Raw genomic sequence first — 21,744 nt, forward strand, 5'->3', positions numbered from 1 at the left:
GAAAAAGTCTCGATGAACCATGTGAGAAGGGAATAAAAGAAAGGAGCCAGATCAGCGGCTGCAGCACAGGAAGCCGCAGGTGTGTTTGTTCACCTGTCTGTCTGTTCAGCTGTCTGTGTGTCTGATGCTGCAGGTCTGCCTGCAGCCTCTGGAGGGCAGAGCTCCAGGGAACTCCATATCCACAGAGGAGCCTGTGTGCTCAGTGAACACTGAGGAAAACACATGCTGAATGTGTACGTTCACAGGCTGAGTGTCAGGAGGGTGCAGTCTTACAACAGTACAACAATAATGCACTAAAATTAAGGATGACATCATTATAGGTTATGGTAATAAATTGTGGGTGTTGATGAACCAGCTGGAAACTCCCATTGATGCTCTGGTCCACTCCTCCACTGAGCTGGAATGAGGATGTGTCCAGAAATGTGAATGTGATGGGAAGGGCGGTGTTCTAGTGACCACAGTCGGTGATGGAGGGCGCCTTGCTGGCTAATGGCTGCGCACATGGTGATATTCCCTCCACGCTGTCTAGGGACATTCACAATGGGGTGGTGGCTGAAATACCTCATTAAAGATAAATAAATGATCATTAGTGGCCATGTTAATGATGTTTTCTGGCAAGCAGTACAGAAGTATCCGCTGCTGTACCACCAGACTGCAGAGTAACTTGTTTCCTCAGGCTGAGACACCTTCATCCTCTGAACTCGTGTTTTTATGTAGCATAAATTTGCGTTTCGCTGTGCAACCCTGAGTCGTACGGCGACAAATAAATGAACCTTGAACAAGTAATGCGCGAAGTGTCTGGGCTCAACGAGAAAGGTTGTTTGATTTGATGCGATGGGCAGAAGGGAAAGCATGTTTAAAAGCTCAGGGTGACATTGTGCGGTGGGATGCAGAGGCAGACTCAGGCTGTTTGAGGGACAGTGGTGAAAAAAATTAAAAGGGCAGCCAGGAGAGCTCTGCATCATGTTTTCTCCCCTTAAGAGCATCATATCGACAAGGAGAGATGGATCTCAGCGTCTGTGCCATCAGATATTATCTTTTAAGTAAGAAGTGTCTGTAGTTTCTGCTGTTACTCAAACGAAATGGACCAAGTGAAAGGCTGAAGTGAGAGAGGAACGCAATGAGGCAATGTGCCCCTCAAAGCAATCATCAGTGGAACAATGAAGAGTGATTCCTGCAGGCTGAGTCGTCCATTATGCAGGTATCATGAAGTGTTTCCTTATTAGCTGTGCATGTGATATGTCCTTCGACGAAATTTGTAACACATCCTCATGCCTGAACAACTGACGTACCAGACCTTCATCTTCATCATCATCATTAACATGAAACAGTTTGCTTCGATTTAGGCGCCAATAAATTCTTAGTCAGGTTTACATTATGAAACTTAAAATGGGTTAAGGTTGACTTTGGGTTCCACAAACCGTCCACCCATCCGTCCTCCAGATGTGGACTTTTTTGCTGTTTATACTACATCACCTGGCTCCCTCCTTCTCTCCTGTCATGATTACTACGGCCACTAGAGGTCACCAAAAATAAACTTAAATATGGGTAGAAATAACCTGCTGCATTTTTCTAATGACTTCATGGACTGTATATTATAGTTTTTTTTAACATACAAGTACGTATCCTCCATTGTTCTTTGCTTTGAGCAGGGTGAACAGAATTTAATAAATGTTATACAAGAATTCATTCAAGCTTTTCTGAATAAATACATCTTTAACGTTGCATCTTAGCCGGCTGGGTGTATTGCAGGTTAATGCTGTTGCTTTGTTGAAGACTGCCTGGGGTGATGATCTGTAAAACTCTTCATCAGTGTCTGATGTGAATGTTCATGTGTGAGAGCACAATATGAGGACACACTCGTTATGCACATGTTTATTTACAACACACAGCATTTTCCTCATCCATGGAATGGATGGATTAAAACAAAAGTTTCCCAAGCGGACAGTATACACTCTGTCTTTATGTACATATTATGCAATATGTTTACGTCTCATACACTATGCCTTGGAGTATATACTGCATGTATCCGTGTATAAGATCTCGATTGCAGTTATTGCAAATGCTCCTCGTCTCTTGCCTCTCTGGTGTATCGACTGCTGTCTAATCGGCCCCATCTACTTCCTTTAATGACTAATGCTTAGCAGCGTGTGTCGAGGCAGACAAAAAGAGCACTGAGGAGTCTGGAGATAAACAGGGACAGGTCAGAGCATCGAGACTTCCTGCTTACACTTCACATTTAAAATGTCAGGTAATTCGTCAGGTGATTTAAGCGTCAAAAAGAGCAGTGTAAACATGTAACCTTTTCAAGTTTGTGATTTACCTCTCAAAGATGGAAACACATTCGCACCAGATGATTTGTTTGTTGTTGAGGCAGCAACAGGAGGAGGAGGATTACTCCTGGAAAAAAAAAAACATTGCATTTCAAACCCACTTTATTGACAGCTTCTTGCCCTCAGTACAATGCAATGCGAGATTTGAGGTGCTGAGCACAGAGGAATAAATACGGCAATAAATATAGTACCGACTCGCCCCACTGGCTGTCTTTAATTCACACTCGCTGGAGCCATCAGACTCTCGCCACAAACACACAAACTGATAAGACGTCACGCACAACACTGAGCCACCACCCTAAATTACAGTGGTCATGGATCAACATGGACTGATGCGCAGTTCAGCACAGGAAAGCAAAGATGTTTCTGTTCTTTAAAATGTGCACGTTGTCTTTCTTCACAATCGCCTGGAGATTGGAACGGGGAGGACAGACTGGAAGCTTGTTGTTCCGCAGGGTTTGTCAAAAATGAGAGTTTGGATCAGTCAGTGCATCTGACATAAACCTGCAACGCTTCATTTAACCCTATCGGGAAAGACTGAATGGTACATGAGTCTCCAAATGATCCATGGTCAACAGAATGACATCTTAGTTTAACAACGGCATGCACTGCCCCGTGTAGGTTTTTTTTTTTTTATCCCTTATGAAGGTGTAATCAAGGTTCAACCCTTCTTTTGATAATTCACAGATCTGATGAGGAGTACATTTTAAAATCTCTAATCCCCCCCTGTGATATGTTATAAAATGGCATTGCCTTGATATCAACTGAAGATTATATCAGATATCCTGTACAGTTGATGACGATGATGAGCATTTTCAAGTAAAAGAGTAACAAAATCAAGGAGCACAAATACAAAAGAAATCACATCATGAATGCTCACCGACAGGTCGTCTGGCAAACTCAGAGACACGCTACACCACTCAGTCACATTGTCGCATGTATGGCAGCAGTCAAAGGCAATTGCGAGACCTAATTTCATTAGGATCCAGGCTGTGTATTGCAGTTATAATACAATACATGGGATATAGAAGAAGCTCCTGCCCCGTTTAGCTCCATCTCACCTCAGAGAATATGCCTTTTGTTATGCTTTATATCACTTAACTGTTTCTCGTTATTGGCTGATTAAACTCGTCCAAACATGTTACGTTTTGTTTATGATGTCATATATATGCGACATCACTGATTGTGATACATATGTGAAATATTTGTCATCACACTTAATTTAGCTGGTTTTGGTTGTGCCGGTTAATCCCAACAATGTTAGAGTGGTTCTATAAACATTTATTAGTAATTTGTTAATATAACATTAGTATTTTTTGTATAATGGTTAATTGCAGATACAGTGCATAAAACAACCTGGTTTCGTAATCGGACACACAGGTTTAACCTTTTTCCTAACATCCAGAATTCAGACAATAAGTTTCTTTATTTCTGCAGATTACTTCCTGTTGTTTACACGTGTTTTCTTCTTTACAAAAATGGTTTCACTTGAAAACTACTTGCAAAAACTGGATGGAGCAATCTGGGCGAAAGCGCAGGCCGCTGCTGATGGACGGTCGATGTGCTTGTAACTGGATGCAGTGACTTTTTCTTTTTGATGAGAAACTCCGTATGTGTTTTAAAAATGCGTCCATGTAGTTTGTTTTCTCTCCTTTCTCTTTTCTGCTCTGCACCCTGTGCTTCGTGAAGTATTATGTAAACTCGCAAACCTTGTACAAAAGTTGAAAAAAAAAAATAGATTAGTAAAGCTGTTTGAAATGTATGTACTGACAATGTTTGGAGTATTAGTGTCCAAACTTGGCAGGAAAAAAAGCAGAATGTTAGCTGTTCAATAACTTGACACTAGAGTACAGTACAGTACATATATAGTGCGGCTAATTACTGTTTCTTTCACACACACCGCTAACTTTCCCTTTCTCTCTCATACCCTCCAGTGAGGCAGTAAATGAAAGCCATCAGGTATTAAGCAAATTTTGAAGAGCAGTGAACCCACTGTGGATCAAACTGTCCTTAATTACTGGTTTTGAAAATGCATTATGGGCAGTAATTAATGCCGTCATAAGCTGTTTGTATTCCTACTGTGTCACTCAGTATCCAGCTTCCACACCAGAGAAACAGAGAGAAAGAGAAGGGAGTTTAAGCAATCTGTGATTAAGGCAGTCTCATAAATATTGCAGAGAGGTTTTTGGCCCCCGTTTTGGAGAAAGACTGCCACCACAGTCTTGAGTTCCGAGCTCTTACTAACGGCTGCTTCCTATCCCCACAGATTACAGAGCAGACGGGTGGATGTGAATACCAATGGCGAAAGAAAATCTGAGTATGATGCCACAATGTTCGATCCATGGAGGAAAAATATCCCATCAAAAACAACATCGAGCAGTAATCCTCTTTGGAAGAAAAGGTCATATTTGGTTTGTGTATCAGTCCTCCACACAATGAATAATCTTTTACAGGGACCCTAAATAAAAAAAAAGCACAGCTCAGAGCGATTTAATTAAGAAATGAAAGTAAAGAAGAAGCCTATATCTAATTTGTCCACTGAAGTTAGTGCTAGGGGCTTTTTAAGCGGCGTGCAGAGACGAGGATAGACAAAGGTCCCACTTAAAGTAGCTTAACTCTGTCTCACTTAATTGAGTTCATTCCAAGATACAGAAAAAAAGTCAAAGCAGATACATACATATTAGTTGGACAAGGGAGATGCGGCTCCCGCACTGTCTTCAGTCGAGTTCTGCTGATCGTTTTGATTCCTCGCAGCTTGCATGTGACGAGTTCGAGCAGTTTTTAAATCTGCCAACATGGTAATCCTTATGTACTGTACCCTTTACAGTGCTTCCAATTACTGTACTTAGGGCTTCAAGTAATATCTAGACCTTTATCAGAGCTTCACACCCCTCTCTATACAGTGCAGTAACAGTCCCTCAGACCCACTCCTGCATGGAGCGCTTACAGTACAGTATGTGGCGCTGTGTGCTCTTCCTCCTGAACTGGAAAACGGTGTAGAGGAGGACCATCATGCACAGCGCCAGGACACAGGGGATAGCGATGGCCACTGCTTTCTCCGTGCCCCCCGCGCTGTCCAGTTTGATGACGACGTCCGCGTCGCCATTGTCGTAGTGGCGTTCCTCCGCCACTGGGGGGCTCCAGTCCCAGTCGGGGTCGGCGGGTAAGCCGTCACAGCCCATGAAGTCCCTCAGGATGGACCTCGGGTAGCCAGGCTCCACACGAAGCAGCTGGTTGTTGAACTTCCAGTACTCCTTTCCCTTGTAAAAGTAGGTAAAGCCTGGAGGGAGGGATTGTGGGACACAATAAATTCACTTTTAACTTTGCAAAGACTGAACACTGTGCAGTGGCGTTTACAGCACTACTTTATCATGCAGTAGAGGGGCCAAATCAGTGACTCTTAACGTCTCTCAGCAGGCTCTTCATTTGAAAAAACAAAGATTTTCTGCGTACTGTGTGCTTTTAGTCCCTTAGAAATGAGACTGTAGTGGGGCTGCCTTCATATGAGGACCAGCAAATATTTGGCATTTTTCCATGAAAAATGGCTCAAACAATTCATTCATTATCAAAATAGTTTCCAATTAATTTTCTTTTGATGGACTGGTCGATAAATCCACTAATTGCTGCAGCTCTTGTGTAGTGTACTGCAACAGCGGCTCCTCTCCTCCACTGTTAATCACTCTCCTTTTGCACCCGAGTTAATGCGTGCAGATGCTCTGACCTCTAACACTGTAACTCTTTGAAACAGAGATTTTACACTGGTTTTTACATTTACTAGAAAACCAGAGTTGCCAAAGTTACGATAAATGCTGCTAAATCAACTTCCTTTTTTAAAATTTCTGTCATGTTGTTGCTTTGAGGACTAAAATGATGGCAAGTTAGGTCTCTCTGCAGTATTTGAAAGTGTTGCTCTTGGTCCATAAAGCTGGCATACCGTTGGCCTTATCCACAAAAGCCCCCTGTGGAGAGTCAGGGATGCCCTTCCAGATGGTGATGGGTTTGGGGTAACCTGGATCCATGGTCCTCATGTCCTCATTGTACCTCCAGTATCTAGAGCAGGACAGACAGATAAACTACAGTCAGTCCAGAGGTGCATGCACACAGTCAGTCAGTGACAAGTCAGACACCTCACCCTTGGCTTAATCCTCAGTAAAAGGAAATGACACATCCTTACGGTTATGTACAAATGCGCACACACACACACACAAATCAGCACAGAGTGATGAAAGTTTAAGTAATCCAACACTTGGACACCATATCCATCAACGCAAAAGCTTCCACAGTATATAAGGCTACTAACTTCTCCACTCTATTCTGTTCACCGTCAACTGCATCCAAACCATCCTGAGAGACCGCCTCAGTCCCCTTGAATGGGACTCTCTTCAGGTGCAAAGAGGATCAACTAATAACATGTGCAGGAGGTGACTTAAATATGCTAATGCACACAATGGAAGTATTAAATATTGCTTTCCAGTACTTAATGACACTGTAATGCTGATAATACTGACATTTCTCAGCAGTACTTAGACACAATTTTCAGCACAGATTTACAAAGCTGGATGTGGTGGCCAGGTGGGGATGTATTGACACCCAGACTTAAAAAGCAGCCCCCCCTTCAGGCTGACCATTTAATGCTCATGTGACTTTAATTCACATGACCAGAGAAAAATGTCAATCTATCATCCATACTGTGTCCACCGACCGGGCAGATTTGTTTGTGATTGATCTGCTTCTCATACACTGGTGCTCGCACACATAAATCTTGCTGCACAGTGTCATTTCTTTGAATTAGAACAAACACACGCTGTCGCAGAGAGAGAGAGAGAGAGAGAGAGAGATGAAATCATGTTTGTGACGATGGACAGAACATCCTGTTTGTCATGATGCGCAGCAGCAGGTTGAGGGATGACAGTATCATGACAAAGCATTTTGTCAGCTTTCACCAAAGGGTCCCTTGACCTCTTAGGATATGATTTATAATGACAGCTGAACAAACATGTGAGTCACACTGGCACACTCTCAAACTTCAGGACCCTTGCAACGCGCACAGATAAACAACAGATTCTCTGATTTGGTTGTTTTGGAAAGGCTCCCTGGTTTCAGTTCACTTCCAACTGCGGGTAACTACAACCATGCATATATCAACAGATGCATGCACGTAGACAAAATAACATGAGTTCTTTGCAGAAAAAGACTGAAGAAACATAATCACCACTACTGATGTTACTCTGACACTGGGCCATAATGACTTAAAAGCCAATAAGCAGCATTTGTCAGCTGTAAAATAGGCAATCAGCGTTTTCACAGCAACATGTGACAGCTTACAGAGCTTCAAGGATGCCAGCTAATCTATGACAAAAAGCTGCAAAATGATTACATATGTGAAGGGAAACAGTCCCAAAAATCATTAAATGTTCCAAACACAGACAGACTGCACTGATAAAGATGGAAGGAGCTGACTAATACTTCACATTTTATTTTACGCGCTGTATTATAAAACCAAATTAAAATATGTAATGACTTTACATAAACCATTTGGTAACACAGAGTCAATGCAATGACATATGCAAAAGACATCAACAGCTTAACTTCATAACAGTACTAATAACGGGTCCACACAGACCTGTCTCCTTTGAAGAAGTAGGTTTTGGCGACATCCTCCCACCAGACAGCTGTCTCGATACTCTGAGTGGGCATGCCGCTCCCGAACAGCGAGATGTCCTGAGGGTACGAAGGCTGGAGAGTTGTGTCCTTGAAGACCCAGAAACGGTTTCCTAAAATACACACGCGAAGTTAGGAGGCTGTGGGACAAAGACATTATCATAAAGATGACCTCAAAAATCCTGCTGCACGAAACACTGCCAGCTCTCGGCTCATTCAAGCCTCCTTTGTGTTTTTGTTTTTTTTTCTCATTCCCGGCGAGTCTGTTTCTTTCTCTTCACTCACGTGATTTCAAAGGTCAGATGTATCACCTCATTTACAAAATACCTGCACAGCAGAAAATCTATGCAGTGTTATCTAAAATACAATAAACAGCAAGATGATGCTCTGAAGGCAACTCCGCCGAGACTCGTTGTTTTCAGTTTTATTGAAGCTATTGTTGCATTTAATTCAGTTTGATCATAAGTGCCTCAGGCAGAGTGAGGAGAGCTGCTGCGGTGGTGTGCTTGCACTAAGTAGCTAGACACTCACATACACACAAATGCAGTTAAGTCCCCCCGAGAGAATAAATAAAGCATGAGGCACTCTGATCCTACTGGGTGACAGATGTCATGTTAATCTGCCTGATGGACGGATGGCTGTACTGGACCTGCACTCGCTCTGTCACCATACACAACACAAAACAACCTCAAAGTCTCCCGGTCGGTTTCCATATGATAAAAGATTACTGCGCGTTTAAAGAGCGCACATGGACACACTCACTTGTAATGGTTGTAAGAAATAAACAATTCTTTTCATTTAATAAATAGAAGATCACTGTACGTTTACGCTCACACTTTCACAGCACTTGTAGAGGCGATACTGACTTTACTGTCTTTTTTGTCTTTTGTATGATCTACTTTTATTTTGTGAGAGGCTTTTTCTTATTTTTGTGGATTAACTCGATTTATTTGATGACTCAATCTGTGGTGAAAAATCTGATTTAAAAAAAATCAAAGCTGGCTCGTTGAAATGTTAAACAATTGGTAAACAAACACAAGTTATATTTACGTTCTGTGTTTTCACCAAAATGTATTGTGTTAGAGTTACATATTTACTCTCATCTCTTAATAAGCTACATACACATGGTCAGACAACCAACACGCCCTCCAGTAACCTTAAGCAACACACACATAGCCACACAGGCAATATGACCTTTAGTAACCTCAGAAAACACAAGAACAAAACTTAACATATCTCGCGTCAGGTAACACATAATTTACATATAGTGGGGGGGGTCTAGCTATCTTCTCTTTCAGGGCGCTGTCTCCTGTGGATTGGATGGGTCGTGTGCCAACAGGCTGGGGCCAGCCTGTGGACCAAGGAGAGGGCACTGAAGTCTAAACCACGATGATCACCACCTGTTTTGACCAATCAGATAGCGGCACTCTGTATAATCGTAAGTCAGGCACTCTCATTCTGGCGGGTGGTTGCAGCTAACTGCATGCAGACTGCGATTTCCCAAAAGACTGAGATCCATGTACATGTTCTCTGTTTTATCAGTGTGTTAATGAATATCCTTAACTGAAGACAGAATATCTCCTGACCTCTTTCTGCAAAGATGACCACACTCACAATTGTGTGTTTGACAAATGCGTTGAATGCACTGCCTTCCTCATGATACATTTAGAAAGCTGATTTTTAAATCTATTTTAAATCTGCATTGTTTACATCCATGTCAGCAGTCTCCTTCCTCCCTGCCTTTGTTGGTGCATTGCTACAACTAACTGTGAGCGAAAAAGCGTGTATGCATGTCCTGGTGGTTTTGCACAATACTAACAAAACAGGGCTCCTGTCATTAAAATATAAAAACAAACACTCCACAGGACACCTTTAACAAATGAAGAAACTGAAAAAAAAAACATCCATAAAAGGAAAATTCTCTTGCTTTTATTACCTTTGAAAAAGACAAACTTCCCTTCGCTGTTTTCATACACGGCATCAATTTTGGCAGGTAAGCCTTTCCAGAAATAGTTGATCTGCATGGGATAACCAGGGACTACTGAGTTGTCCCGTACCCTCCAAAACCACTGGTCCTACAGATATGGATACGGTGATAAGAAGGAATCATCATCATCATCATCATCATCATCATCATCATCATCATGCCAATCTGCTTTTAAACCAGCAGCCATGTTCACTGATGATCTTCTCTACCTTGAACACAAAAAGCTCCTGCCGGAGGATGGCCAGGGTGTTGAAGCCTCCATCACAGATGTTGGGTTTGGAGTTGGGGTTGGAGGGTTTGGCCCCCTGAGGAGGGCGATGGGGTCTGGCATGGCGGTCATGCTTACGGGGGTCTGAGGGAGGGTGGAAGCGAGGAGGAGGGACCGTGGGTGGGGGCCTGGTAGGCTGTGGCGCCCTATCTGGTGGACCTAAAAAGACAAAAAGCATTTCATCCTCCATATTTTCCCATTTGGCTGCACGTTTTTTCTGTGTTTGGGACTGTCCCTATTAAGATGCTGAATGAGTTTACAGTTTTTTGACTGCACTTTTAATTGTGGCACAGATGATTTGGCCTCTTTGGAGCTCTGTTAATTGACTCATGTTGCTCAAAAAAACGCCCGTTGACTGTCTAATATTTTGTAATGCAGCTTCAATAAAGTATTGGAGTAATAGAAAACATATGTAACATTGCTCCATCTATTTACTACTAGAATTTGTTCGTCTTTACAAGCTAAAGAGAGGGACTAATGTATGAAGTCGAGGGTTACCATAGATTTTCTGGATGCCCTGTAGGTCGTCGTGAGGTAGTTTGAAGTTCTCTGTGTCCATGTACTGGTAGAAAGGAGCCATGATGGCAGTGGGATCGTTCGAGTGTTCGAGACCAAGGGCGTGGCCCAGCTCATGCACCGCAACCAAGAACAGGTCGTTACCTGGAGAGGGGGAGAGGGCATTTTGTGAATGCACAAACACAAAGCACACGCGGAAGAAGAGTGATGTGATCATAGGTGCGCCGTGATTAAACACACATACAGCCACATTCACACAAAGGACAGGCAGTGATTAGCAGAGACTCACATTAAAATACAAACCAAGAAATACATTTAATATGGACATGAGACATTCTTAATGGTTATTGAGTGTTTTATTGTCACTGTGCCACATACTAAGGTGCCAGTGAAGCTGAGCTTGTGGCTGCATGAACCGTTCATTCAGTGAAAGCCAAGTATCTGCTTTTTCCAGGGTCTTACATACGAAAATCTGCTTCTTTTCTCAGTTTTATGTCGGTGTAAATCTTTTTTTGACTGCAAAATAGAGCAATTTTAAGCCACGACTTTGACTCTCAGAACTTAGGATGTCATTATCTTTTCAAATTTTATAGACAAACCATTAAACACATAATCGGCAAATAGCCGGCTGATTAATCAACAAAGAAAATAATCATTACGCCGCAGCCCTCTGGTCCAGATGTAACTTACACTGAGCTAATGCGGTGCAATGTAGTGCAAGGGAAGATTACTGGAGGTAAATTGCAAAGCATGTAAGCACTTTTCCTCTTTTGCTCGGTAAGAGAAGATAAGCCACATGTGAGCCGCAGCTGAGAGAAAGCACAGAGACTCACGCTCACGTTGCTGCTCAGGGCACCACAGAACACGCATCCATATAATGCACCTGAACGCATACAAATGTCGGCACAGGACAAGGAAACACTGTGGGTCGAGCTCATATCGCATTCAAACACACACAGACGAATGAAAAATGAAAAATGTCACAGTCAGTGTCTATGGTCAGCACTCAGCTCGTAGTGTCAACCTGATTTAGAAAGAAGTACGCCATTTACGAACAGCTTGTGACTGAAGCCGGCCCCAGGAGATTGTCGCCCTTTAAAACATGATATCCACTCCTGCCAGCAGCGCTGCACAGAACAACCACTGACCCTCAGCCAGCAGCTAAAAGGTTACACCTCCCCCTCCCCCATTTATCTAACACAAGCAGCCTCTTCCACCTGACCAAAAATGTCCCACGAGGACTCCCAGGAGACAGGCCAGAGCTACCATTAGCGCACATGTCAACATGCAACATTTACAATTACACTGCTGTGAAAGCCCATTAAAGGTTGCGCAGCTTTCCAGACACATAAGCTGAGACAGGAGCTTTTCAGAATCAGCCTCAGCACTCCACGTACATAACCATGGGACACTGCGCAAGGGTGAACATGAATTTGACTTGGGAGACTGAGACAATTACCATTGGAGTATGAGAACAAAAGAGAGGGAGGGAGGGAGGGCAGCTGATGGGTGGCAAGCAGTTTCCCAGAACAAACACAATGCGAGCTGCTACCCTCCTCTTCCACTAATGGGAGGATGAAATGTAAGCGTATGGCACATGGGTATTAGCAAAGTAGCCTGGTGGTTCTCTGACAAGCCTGGCGCCGTGTAGGTAGGGTAATTAAAGTGTGTGTGGATGCATGGCTAAGAGAGACATATTATCTCCCTCTCTGGGCTGCTGCACCCTGTCAGAATCCACATTGTCAAGGTGGCCCACATGACACGTTTTGTGGACAGCTGCTATTTGTTCTAACCAATAAAAACCCAACCTATCTTAACCCGTCATAAAAATTACCCATAACAAAACATAACCTAACATGAAATGACACAACATGACATAACCGAGGCTAATACAGCCAAATATACCTGCAACAACATAACACAACCTAATACACCAGTAATACCATGACACGACACGACACAACACAACACAACACGACACAACATGACATAATGATATAAGCCAAACTAACTAATCTGACTTGACCTAATATACCCATAATAGCATAACATTATCTAGCACCCTAACCCTAACCCTAACCCTACCCTAATAAATAGGCAATGTAATATAACCTAACCTAACTTAACCTAATATACCCATGACATGACATGACATGACATGACATGACATGACATGACATGACATGACATCACATCACACAACATGACTTGACATGACATGACATGACATGACATGACATGACATGACATAGCATAACATGACATAGCATAACATGACATAACAGAACTCATAATAACCTAAAATATACCCATAATAACACAACACAAGGCCGCATAATGCCATGTGACACAACATAAAATGATATAAGCCATAGTAACCTACTTTTACCTAAATTTACTAAATATGCCCATAATAAAATAACATAATGTAACGTAATGTAACACATTACATGACACATCATAACAGAACATGACATAACACAACAAAGCACAGCACTACACAATGCAACATGATATAACCAATAAACTAACCTAACTTTACCTAATATACATAGAGTAAAATAACATAACATAACATAACATAACATAACATAACATAACATAACATAACATAACATAACATAACATGATATAACATAACAAATAATAATAACCTCACGTAACTTCTAATCTAATAATAACAACATAAAATAACATCCCTTGACATGACATTATTTGTAAATTTTGCAATGCTATGTATGCACGTCTGGCACCTCCCTGTTTTCTGTTCTACCTGTCTTGAAGCATATCACTGAGCTGCATCAAATTCACTAAAAACAGAAAAGCCATAATCATGTGCCAGCAACCAATGTCTTAAAATAGCCGAGCTTTCTATCCTGTCATCTGAAGAGCTTATTATGCAGGAAAAAAATCCCATCAAAATCCTGACAGATGGGGTGATGTGTCTTTACAGAGCACAGCCCCATCAAAGACATCTCTGCATTCTTTGTTTTTGGTGAAGCATCCCTCATGCCCTGGCCTGTGATACCATCTCTGTCACATTGCCCTCCTGCCTAGCCATCTGCATTTCCAGGACTTACTTTCCATCAGTCCTTATCTGTCTCTCCAGATCCCTGCTCTTTTCTCTGTTTCTCAGTGCTTTCCACACATCGTACGTGTTTACGTACCTGCAAACGTTCCGCATTAATCTTTTCTCTACTCTCTTTCCCTAATCTTAATCTCTTCCTTTTCTGATTTCCTTCCCCCTCTCTTGCCGTAGCCTCGCCTTGCTTTTGCTCTCCTCACTCCTTTATTGGTTTCTCTTTCACCACCGAGGTTCTCTCTATCTAGACTTCAGTTAACACCCGCCCTGCCTTTCACTCACCATCATGGTTGGGGTTCCCGAGGGTCCAGGGCTCATCTGAGTCAAAGTGTGTGTCCCCTCCTATGCCTGGGCCCGGGAAATAGGCGTGGGCGAGGAATCCCCCCTCCCCGTCGAAGGGTGAGCTATCGCCGTGAAAACCGGAAGCGAAGATGATAGTGATGTCCACGTCACGCCTGCCAGTCTCCAGGGCGCTGTATGGAACGGCCTCAAAGCGTAGGGGAGTCACACCCTGCCACACGTCAAACGCTCGCCGGATGGCGTCGTGAGTCTCCCGGGCGCCCACCTTCGGCGTGACATTTTTGATGCTGAGAGAGAGAAAAAGCAAACTGATTAAAAGGCTGCTGAGAGGTAAATGCTACGAGGCTACGAAACGCTCTGCGGGCTGTGGTTTACGTCTTCGTGGAAGTGAAAGGCCTGGATGTAAATAGTGCAGCAATCATGCATATACATCATTTGAAACAACGGGGAGCAAAACATTCAGGAGCGGCGAAAATAAAACACGTGGTGCATCAACGCCGTGCCTCGTTATCCCGTTAATTTCCAGTGAACATTTTCACTTCTCAAAATGAGGAGACACTAAAAAGAAAAGTTGCACTTGACACAACTATTTCAAGCCCGGCAGCTTTTGCTGAACTTTTAACACAGCAGTCGTTATCAGTCCCTGGCAGGCAGAGAGGAACGGGAAATCTTCTCCCCCCCCCCCCCTCTCTCTCCACTCATTTTCATGAATAAAGTGCAGTCAGCAGCAGCACTGGCTCAGCACTGATTGACATTCCATTAGGAGAGGTGGCTCATCAATTCAAATTCGTGGAGGAAGGAAGGATTTGAATAAATTGACAGCGTTATCGTCTATTACTGCTGTAACCTGTCAATTTGCAGTTGTGCCAGAGACCCGTTTATCAGTTCTCCTCAGAGCCTATTAAAAACTGGAGCTTAATCAGGCGAGATAAGATGAGAGTTTGAATATTTCTGCCGAGATTACGGACAATTTACTCTCAGGATTTTCAAACAGTTTTATGCGAGGGAGCCTTCAATCTTCATGCCACTCAGCTGAAATTGTTTTGTTTCATGAAAAGGAAAGACTAAATGGGAAAAACTCCCCATTTTTCATTCTGCCAGCGAGCTATTTATGCACTGGAAAGTAAGCGTACTCGCAGCACACATGAGCAAACGCATGTGTTAATCTGGAAGTGTGATGTTGACTATATTTCTGTTTCCTCCACACATGTGACGTACAGTACTTGCGCAGTCTCTATGACAACACAGAGCATGTGATCCCAGGTGGTTAAAGAGGAGGAGATGAGAGACGGAGGAGAGCTGCGAAAATTATCGCCGGCACATCTGAGCCCTGCAATAAGCACTGCGAAACTCAATGGTTGCCATGACAACTGCCTCCGCTCTCGCTTACCTGTAGGTGATGTGTGTACGCTGCCACTTTTGTCCTGTCAGCGCATATCTCCGCTTCCGTGTCCTCGAAGCACTTTTAAATTTGTCCGGAACGCCACAGCGAGGCTTCTGCATCCAACTTAAAGGAGGGAAGAGGAGGAGAAGAAGAGAGAAGAAGAAGAAGAGGAGGCGATTCAAGTTTGTTGAATAAAAGCTGGGAGCTGAACACCATCACGAGACAACATAAAGCACTGAAGTGAACTCGGTAGTTCTCTTCCTGACAGGTGCCAGATCATCACAGCAGAAAAAAAAAGTGCAAAATACCACTAAACTACTGCAAACTACATTCATTACAAAGTGTAAGATCAAAATCTGAGTGAGGGCTGAGAGGAAGCCACGAGCTTCATCGTTTCCCATTCATACCACATCGGATTGTCACAAGTACAGAACACACATAATGCATAGGCAAAACATTAATTCTCACCTCAGCGTGATATCACTGCATCATCATGCAAAATGAGAAGAAGGAGAAGTGTTAAAACCTTCACCTGAGGGTTGTTTCAGGCGAGGTGATGGGGGGGTTGGAATGAACATGTTATTTCTGTCCTTCACTGATTCATTGAAACATCGAGAGCAATGCCTTCTACATTTTTTAATGAATGGGCGGCGCATTTGCATTAATGTGACATCAAACGATCCCGCTGAGAAGTGCATGTGCACCTCAGCTTGTTCCTACAAGCACGTCCACGGCATGTGTGCATACTCACTCCTTGGTTTTCTCATCCAGCGTCCCTGTGACATTGAGACCATAGACGTGCTGCATGGCAGCAATGGCTGAGTGCATGGTACGGGCCGAGCGCAGGACAGACATTCCCGGTTCTGTGCGGGGAAGGTATCCATACCTCTGTAGCCATCCCTGCCGGGAGGAGAGAGAGTGAGATTTGGACTTTTATACCGTGGCTGATTTAAGACTTGTTTTAGACTCTTTGCCTTGACTAGAAAACTCAGAGAAGAGACAAAGCGCTGGAATGGAGTGGGAGATGAAAAGGTCCAAGGCTGAAATCACGTTCAGGATGTTTTTGTATGCATTTGTATTGTGCGAGTCTGTATGGATTGTAAATGAGTTAATCATCTACTACAATGTGCACATACCAACCGAGCTGCAACACATCAAAAGTGAAACGCTAGAAAAGAAAGAGTCTATTCTCTTCCTGTCCTCCCATTGGCTGCAGCTGTGAACTGGAATCGAACTGTTTCAATGTATCCTCTTTTCCGGCAATCATATCTCACTTAATGCTGGGTGGCTGTCGAGCACAAGCACCGACCGCAGACATTCCTCCACCGCTGTGGTTCAGGGTACCTTGCTCAAGGGCACCACAACAGTGGCTGTTTAATGAGGACAAAGTATTGTTTGCTCAGTTACCCTGCCCAGTTCTTCCCAGTAAGTGGCCAATCCCATCATAAAAATCAATAAGAACATGGCTGCGCGTCGCTCATCCTGCTCCTAACAACAAACAACAACAAAAAGCTGTGAGATGACTAACCATCGCAACAATGCTTTTTTATTCTAGCAAGAAAACAGGCTGCACTGAGACTGAGCTGCAGCGGCTATTTTTATATTTAACGTCACAGTGAGAATGAAATGTTAAGGAGCTTTAATGAGCTTTGATGAGGTGGAATTTTCATTTGCATGTACAGTAAATAGTCAGTTGTTTGCAGAAATTGTCTATCCAGCAGCGGTTTGGGTTAAATATCTCTGTGCATATTTGCTCACAGGCTCTCCGGACATCAGTGCAACTGTTTGCATTTGAATCCCTTCCAGTGACCTTAGTCAGCGTTGGTGTCTTGCGGCTGCCGGTCAGTGGACATGTGCAGGACTGTGGCCCTGCCTCCTCTTGCCCCACAAAGCAAGAGCGCGGCGAGATGAAGAGGGGAGAGGTGAGGCCGAGCTGGGTCACAGCCAGACTCAATTCTGAAGCTGGGGGCCACGAGGTGCCCGCGCTATCCACAGCTGACCACACGCCATCCAGCTGCCTCCCCATCACCACGCAGCCTATGAGATGGGCTCCAGCTAGCTAATCTGACTGCCTCCTCCGTCCATCCCTCCCCCTTCTGCCTCTATCCCTCTTTCTGCTGAGCTAAACGCCTTGTTTATCCTTTTCCCCCCTCTCTCCTGTGGGTGTGTTTCCTGCGTGTGTTGTGTTTGTTCAAAGGCACAGATCTCAGAGAGATATCGGCCACATTTCAGTGAGCCATAAAATTGAATAATGATGTGTATGTGTGTGTGTGTGACTGTCAGCCTCAGCATTTAATTTCTTCACAGTGGTGGGAGGGGAGCCTGAGGTGAGGATGAAAATGACATCAATTAATAAGGTACAAAAAAAAAACCAAACAAATCCTATTATGCAACTTGTGTCTGTAAACATTTAATCTCATCCAAACACTATGATGCTTCCACAGCGTGCCTGACTTTATGTTGGCCTGTCACAAAAGTAGATGTGGCACTGAAAACACGATGCTGCGCTGGGGCATCTCTGTTAAAACACATCACTCATAAGTGCAATCATATCTCGGCTGCACATTTGGCATCAGCGGGCTGGATCAGCTCACGGACCGCAGTGTAATAAAATGAGCATCCTTCTGTTTCATTGCACTCTGCAAATGAGGAATGCTCGATGTTTTGGCCGTTAAGTGCGTGAGCTGTCCTGATAGGCTTACAATGTATCCATGTTATGCGTTATGGCAATTGTGCCCACGGATAGCGTGGGGAGTCTCTCTCGCCGTATATATCTATGTTTTTCACGCTGAGGCAGATGATGTGGAGGAGAGAGCGCGGTCATTTATGATAAAGCATGGAGGGAAGGCCATTTATCTTACCTCAACGTTGAAATGATGATAATTCTCACCGGACACGGCACACGAAATCCAAAGCAAAAAATGCAAGCAGAACGCTGCCGCGTAAAAGCAATCCGATGGTTTTCTTTTACTGGAGGATACTAAGGTCATAATGACCTGTTTTTTCCCGAGCGTTTATTAGAAGAAGCCGCCCGTCTGCTGTGGCTCTTGTGTCAAATGAAAATCATCGGGCGAGCTGTCAAGGCAGGATTCAGATGAAACCGAGAAAAGGGGGGGCCACGCGTTTTCTAAAATCCCGATGGTGGCATAAAAATGTTCCGATGTCAAGCAGAGATAACGCGGCATGTTAGACCCGCTGCCCTCGCCATTCTTATTTACATCAGGGGCTACATCTATCCAGCAGCATCAATGGCCATGTACAGTACCCAGTCTGCGCAAGATAGGCTCCCTCCCGACTCGACGCCTGCGCTTTGATTTCTCACACAGCGCAGCGCTGCCTGGCAGCATCGTGAGAGCTGCCCTACAGAGCGCATGAGAGATGAAATACCATTCCTCAGAGCTGCCTGTGTGTTTGGCTTTTACATCGCAAAGGCCGCTGCTCTGTGCAATTTGAGGCGCACGTGTGCAGTGATGAGCTTAAATTCCTCATAGTAAACAGGCCCAGAATGTGGATTGATGTAGCGTGCATTCCTCTGCTGATGCCTTTATCAATATTAGCTAAATTATACTTATGTGCACCCTGCAATAACCGTGCAGTAAAGAAAATGTGGCCTGCACCTGGCCATTAATGCAGAAATGAATGTGATCATCAGCATTAGCCTATAAGCACATTAGAGATCAGGGCAAAAGCAGCTCATTAGCCTACTTTTGCTCACTCATCTTAAAATATGGGTCCCACACTTAATCCCTGTGTTGATCTGTGGCCTGAAGACCCACAACCTGACAGCTTCCCAAGACATTTCTGGCACCTAGAGCCCCTTTATAGGCCAGATATGCTACAACAGCCTGCCTCAAGCAAACAAGCCACAAGATGGCGGTGTTTCATTGAGGAACGTGGCCGCCAGCTGTTTTCCTGTCAAACCTCTGAGGACGCGGGACACACTGGAACCTGAATCCACCCCGCATGAACTAATGAGGCGAGAAATTGATCTGACATTGATCTGATCTGACAGGCAGAAAGGGCATATTATGGAGAGGAGTGAAGAGGAGACACGTGACGCAGTCTGTGCCACACACAAGGTTTTTTTTTTTAATGTTTACTTTCAGAGGAGAGGTCTGCCTCGTTTATTTGGGCACAAATATTGATAGAAAACAGATTAATAACATTTTCCATCCGCTCCTCCATTTTCAAATCCTTTATCTGTTTATAATGAGGAGGCGTCAGGGGAAAGTCAGAGGCCTGGTTATAACATTTAGCATTCCTGCCAATGAACCAAGCATTTTTTAAAAAAAGGAGCCTTTTCTTGGAGCCGTGGTTCCTGACTCTGACAACTACCTGCAGAGAATATACATTTTAGCCGATTACATCCATGATCCCATTCTATCAATCACTTGTACAAGAGCGAGTTGGAATGAACATCATCTGCCAAGCTGACAGTTGTGGCTAGGCAGTTTTTTCCGTGACCCCGGTCCAATGTAAAATCTGCAGCCAGTGTGCTAACGGTCAATCCTTTGATCCCTTTAATTCCCATTTGTGAGTGACTCAGAGGTTCCTGTAGTTTGGGGCACTTTCTCATCACTGATTTGAATGGATCTGGAACGCACCACCCCGTAACCAAAAGAGAACCGTGGCACCGGCTTTGGGAACGCAAACCTTCACCCCGACTGTGCCACTATCAGCGCCAGACCACCTCAGCGCACTCAAAGCTCCATCAACCACAAAGGCCACATCAAAGACAAGAGACGTCGCCTTAATGAGATTAAACTCTCCTGACCTCGGTGATGTATTGTTATCCTGATCAAGAGGACCATAAAAAGAGCATTTTTCAGTCTGTTGCCCCCATTTTCTCTGGATGACCAGGGACCGAACGCGTTGCAGCACCTACTTTAAAGAACACCTGAAGGAGAACCCTTTAAAGATCCCCAAAACATGAAGGTCCTGTCACAAAGTTTCAGATATTCTTTTTATTTTCTCTTTTCTAGTTCTCATTTGTCATAATACAGTAGCACAGCCATAGCAGGTGAGCTGCAGTGCAATTCATTCTGCATATTATGTGACAAATAAAACCCTTGAACGCTGCAGAAAGACCTGCCTGATGCACTCAGACTGGCAAAATCAGTATCTTCTCTTAAAGCCCATTTTTTTTCCAAAGGCTTTGCTATAATTCATAATTAACTGGATAACATTAATGCATCTCAATATGTATGTGTATTGGCATTTTATTAGTCTTTCCCCCCCGATGTTCTCACTGTTTGATCACATTTTTCTGATTGTTTTATTGCCGTACACGGTGAACCCAAATGACTAAACTACCTCTCAAACCTGAACACACGCAGACCCTTCAGGAAATTATTCACATTACTCATAATTGCGAACAAGGTGTTCCATGTTATGAAACAGGATGTGACTGGCCGAGAGTTGAGAAAGGGATTCCTATTGGATTAAAACAGGTTCATTCATTTACTCTGAGGTGTTTACTGCGTAACCCTATGGACTGCCATGACAACTGCATGCTCTGGCAAGTGAACATGGCTGAGAGCCAAAAGACCAGGGGCCTCACCAGGAAACAGTAAAACACAGAGAAGTGAGACATGCACATGTGCATTTCATAGGAAGCGAAAACAAAGTGTGTGCGTGCCTGTGTGTGTGTCGTTGTGTCCATTCACACATTTAAATATTTGTCTTTTCTATTTAAGTTTAGCTGAAGGAGAAATTCCTTTCGGGGGGCAGATGGTGAGATACAAGGTAATCTCACTGGCTTCTCTAATTAAACCTAATTAATTGGTACTTGACAGCGTGTTCTGAGCGCCTGAGGCTTTTCAGCCATACCGCTGAAAACGGGATTTAGGAAGCTATTATTAAAGCCTTTATGGATTCAGTCACATCTGATCCAAGTCTTATCTCACATGTCAGAGATATGGCAGCCATGACAGGTGCCAAAAATAGAGCAAACATTAACATCAAGGACATCTGACGCTGAACATTTAACTTTGTACTTTTTACGTGATCAATTTTGTTTGAATGTTACTCAGTAAAACACACAATTTAGTGGAAAGTCATCTGTCCCAACTCCAGTAATTTTCTTGGTATTATTTGTCCATCTGGGCAATAATTAAATACTTAAAGCTGTTTGGATCAAATGTGATGTGTGTGCGGAGTTATATAAAAAGTGTTGTGCTGAGTTCAGGAGCAGATTTAGCAGAAGAAAAAACA

The 21,744-nt window shown here is 43.6% G+C and overlaps 1 protein-coding gene across 3 annotated transcripts; it reads right to left on the reverse strand.

Moving 5' to 3' along the window:
• Positions 1-1,857: 1,857 nt before the first annotated feature.
• mmp16b (matrix metallopeptidase 16b (membrane-inserted)) lies at positions 1,858-18,843 on the reverse strand. 3 transcript variants are annotated; one of them, XM_070973930.1, is made up of 11 exons: positions 18,393-18,663; positions 16,283-16,431; positions 16,000-16,014; positions 15,538-15,654; positions 14,130-14,434; positions 10,748-10,909; positions 10,191-10,408; positions 9,931-10,069; positions 7,957-8,107; positions 6,268-6,383; positions 1,858-5,613 (listed from the first exon to the last, which is right to left on the reverse strand). In XM_070973930.1, the coding sequence occupies exons 1-11, from the start codon at positions 18,519-18,521 to the stop codon at positions 5,252-5,254; spliced, it is 1,863 nt and encodes a 620-aa protein (XP_070830031.1). In that variant the 5' UTR covers positions 18,522-18,663; the 3' UTR covers positions 1,858-5,251. The 3 variants fall into 3 exon arrangements, with proteins under 3 accessions (XP_070830031.1, XP_070830032.1, XP_070830033.1); XM_070973931.1 differs by lacking the exon at positions 16,000-16,014 and having other exon boundaries at positions 18,393-18,843; XM_070973932.1 differs by lacking the exon at positions 16,000-16,014 and having other exon boundaries at positions 16,264-16,431; positions 18,393-18,829.
• Positions 18,844-21,744: the final 2,901 nt, after the last annotated feature.

Source organism: Chaetodon trifascialis, chromosome 11 (genome assembly GCF_039877785.1).
Source record: "Chaetodon trifascialis isolate fChaTrf1 chromosome 11, fChaTrf1.hap1, whole genome shotgun sequence".
In the NCBI taxonomy this organism is placed as follows: Eukaryota; Metazoa; Chordata; class Actinopteri; order Chaetodontiformes; family Chaetodontidae; genus Chaetodon; species Chaetodon trifascialis.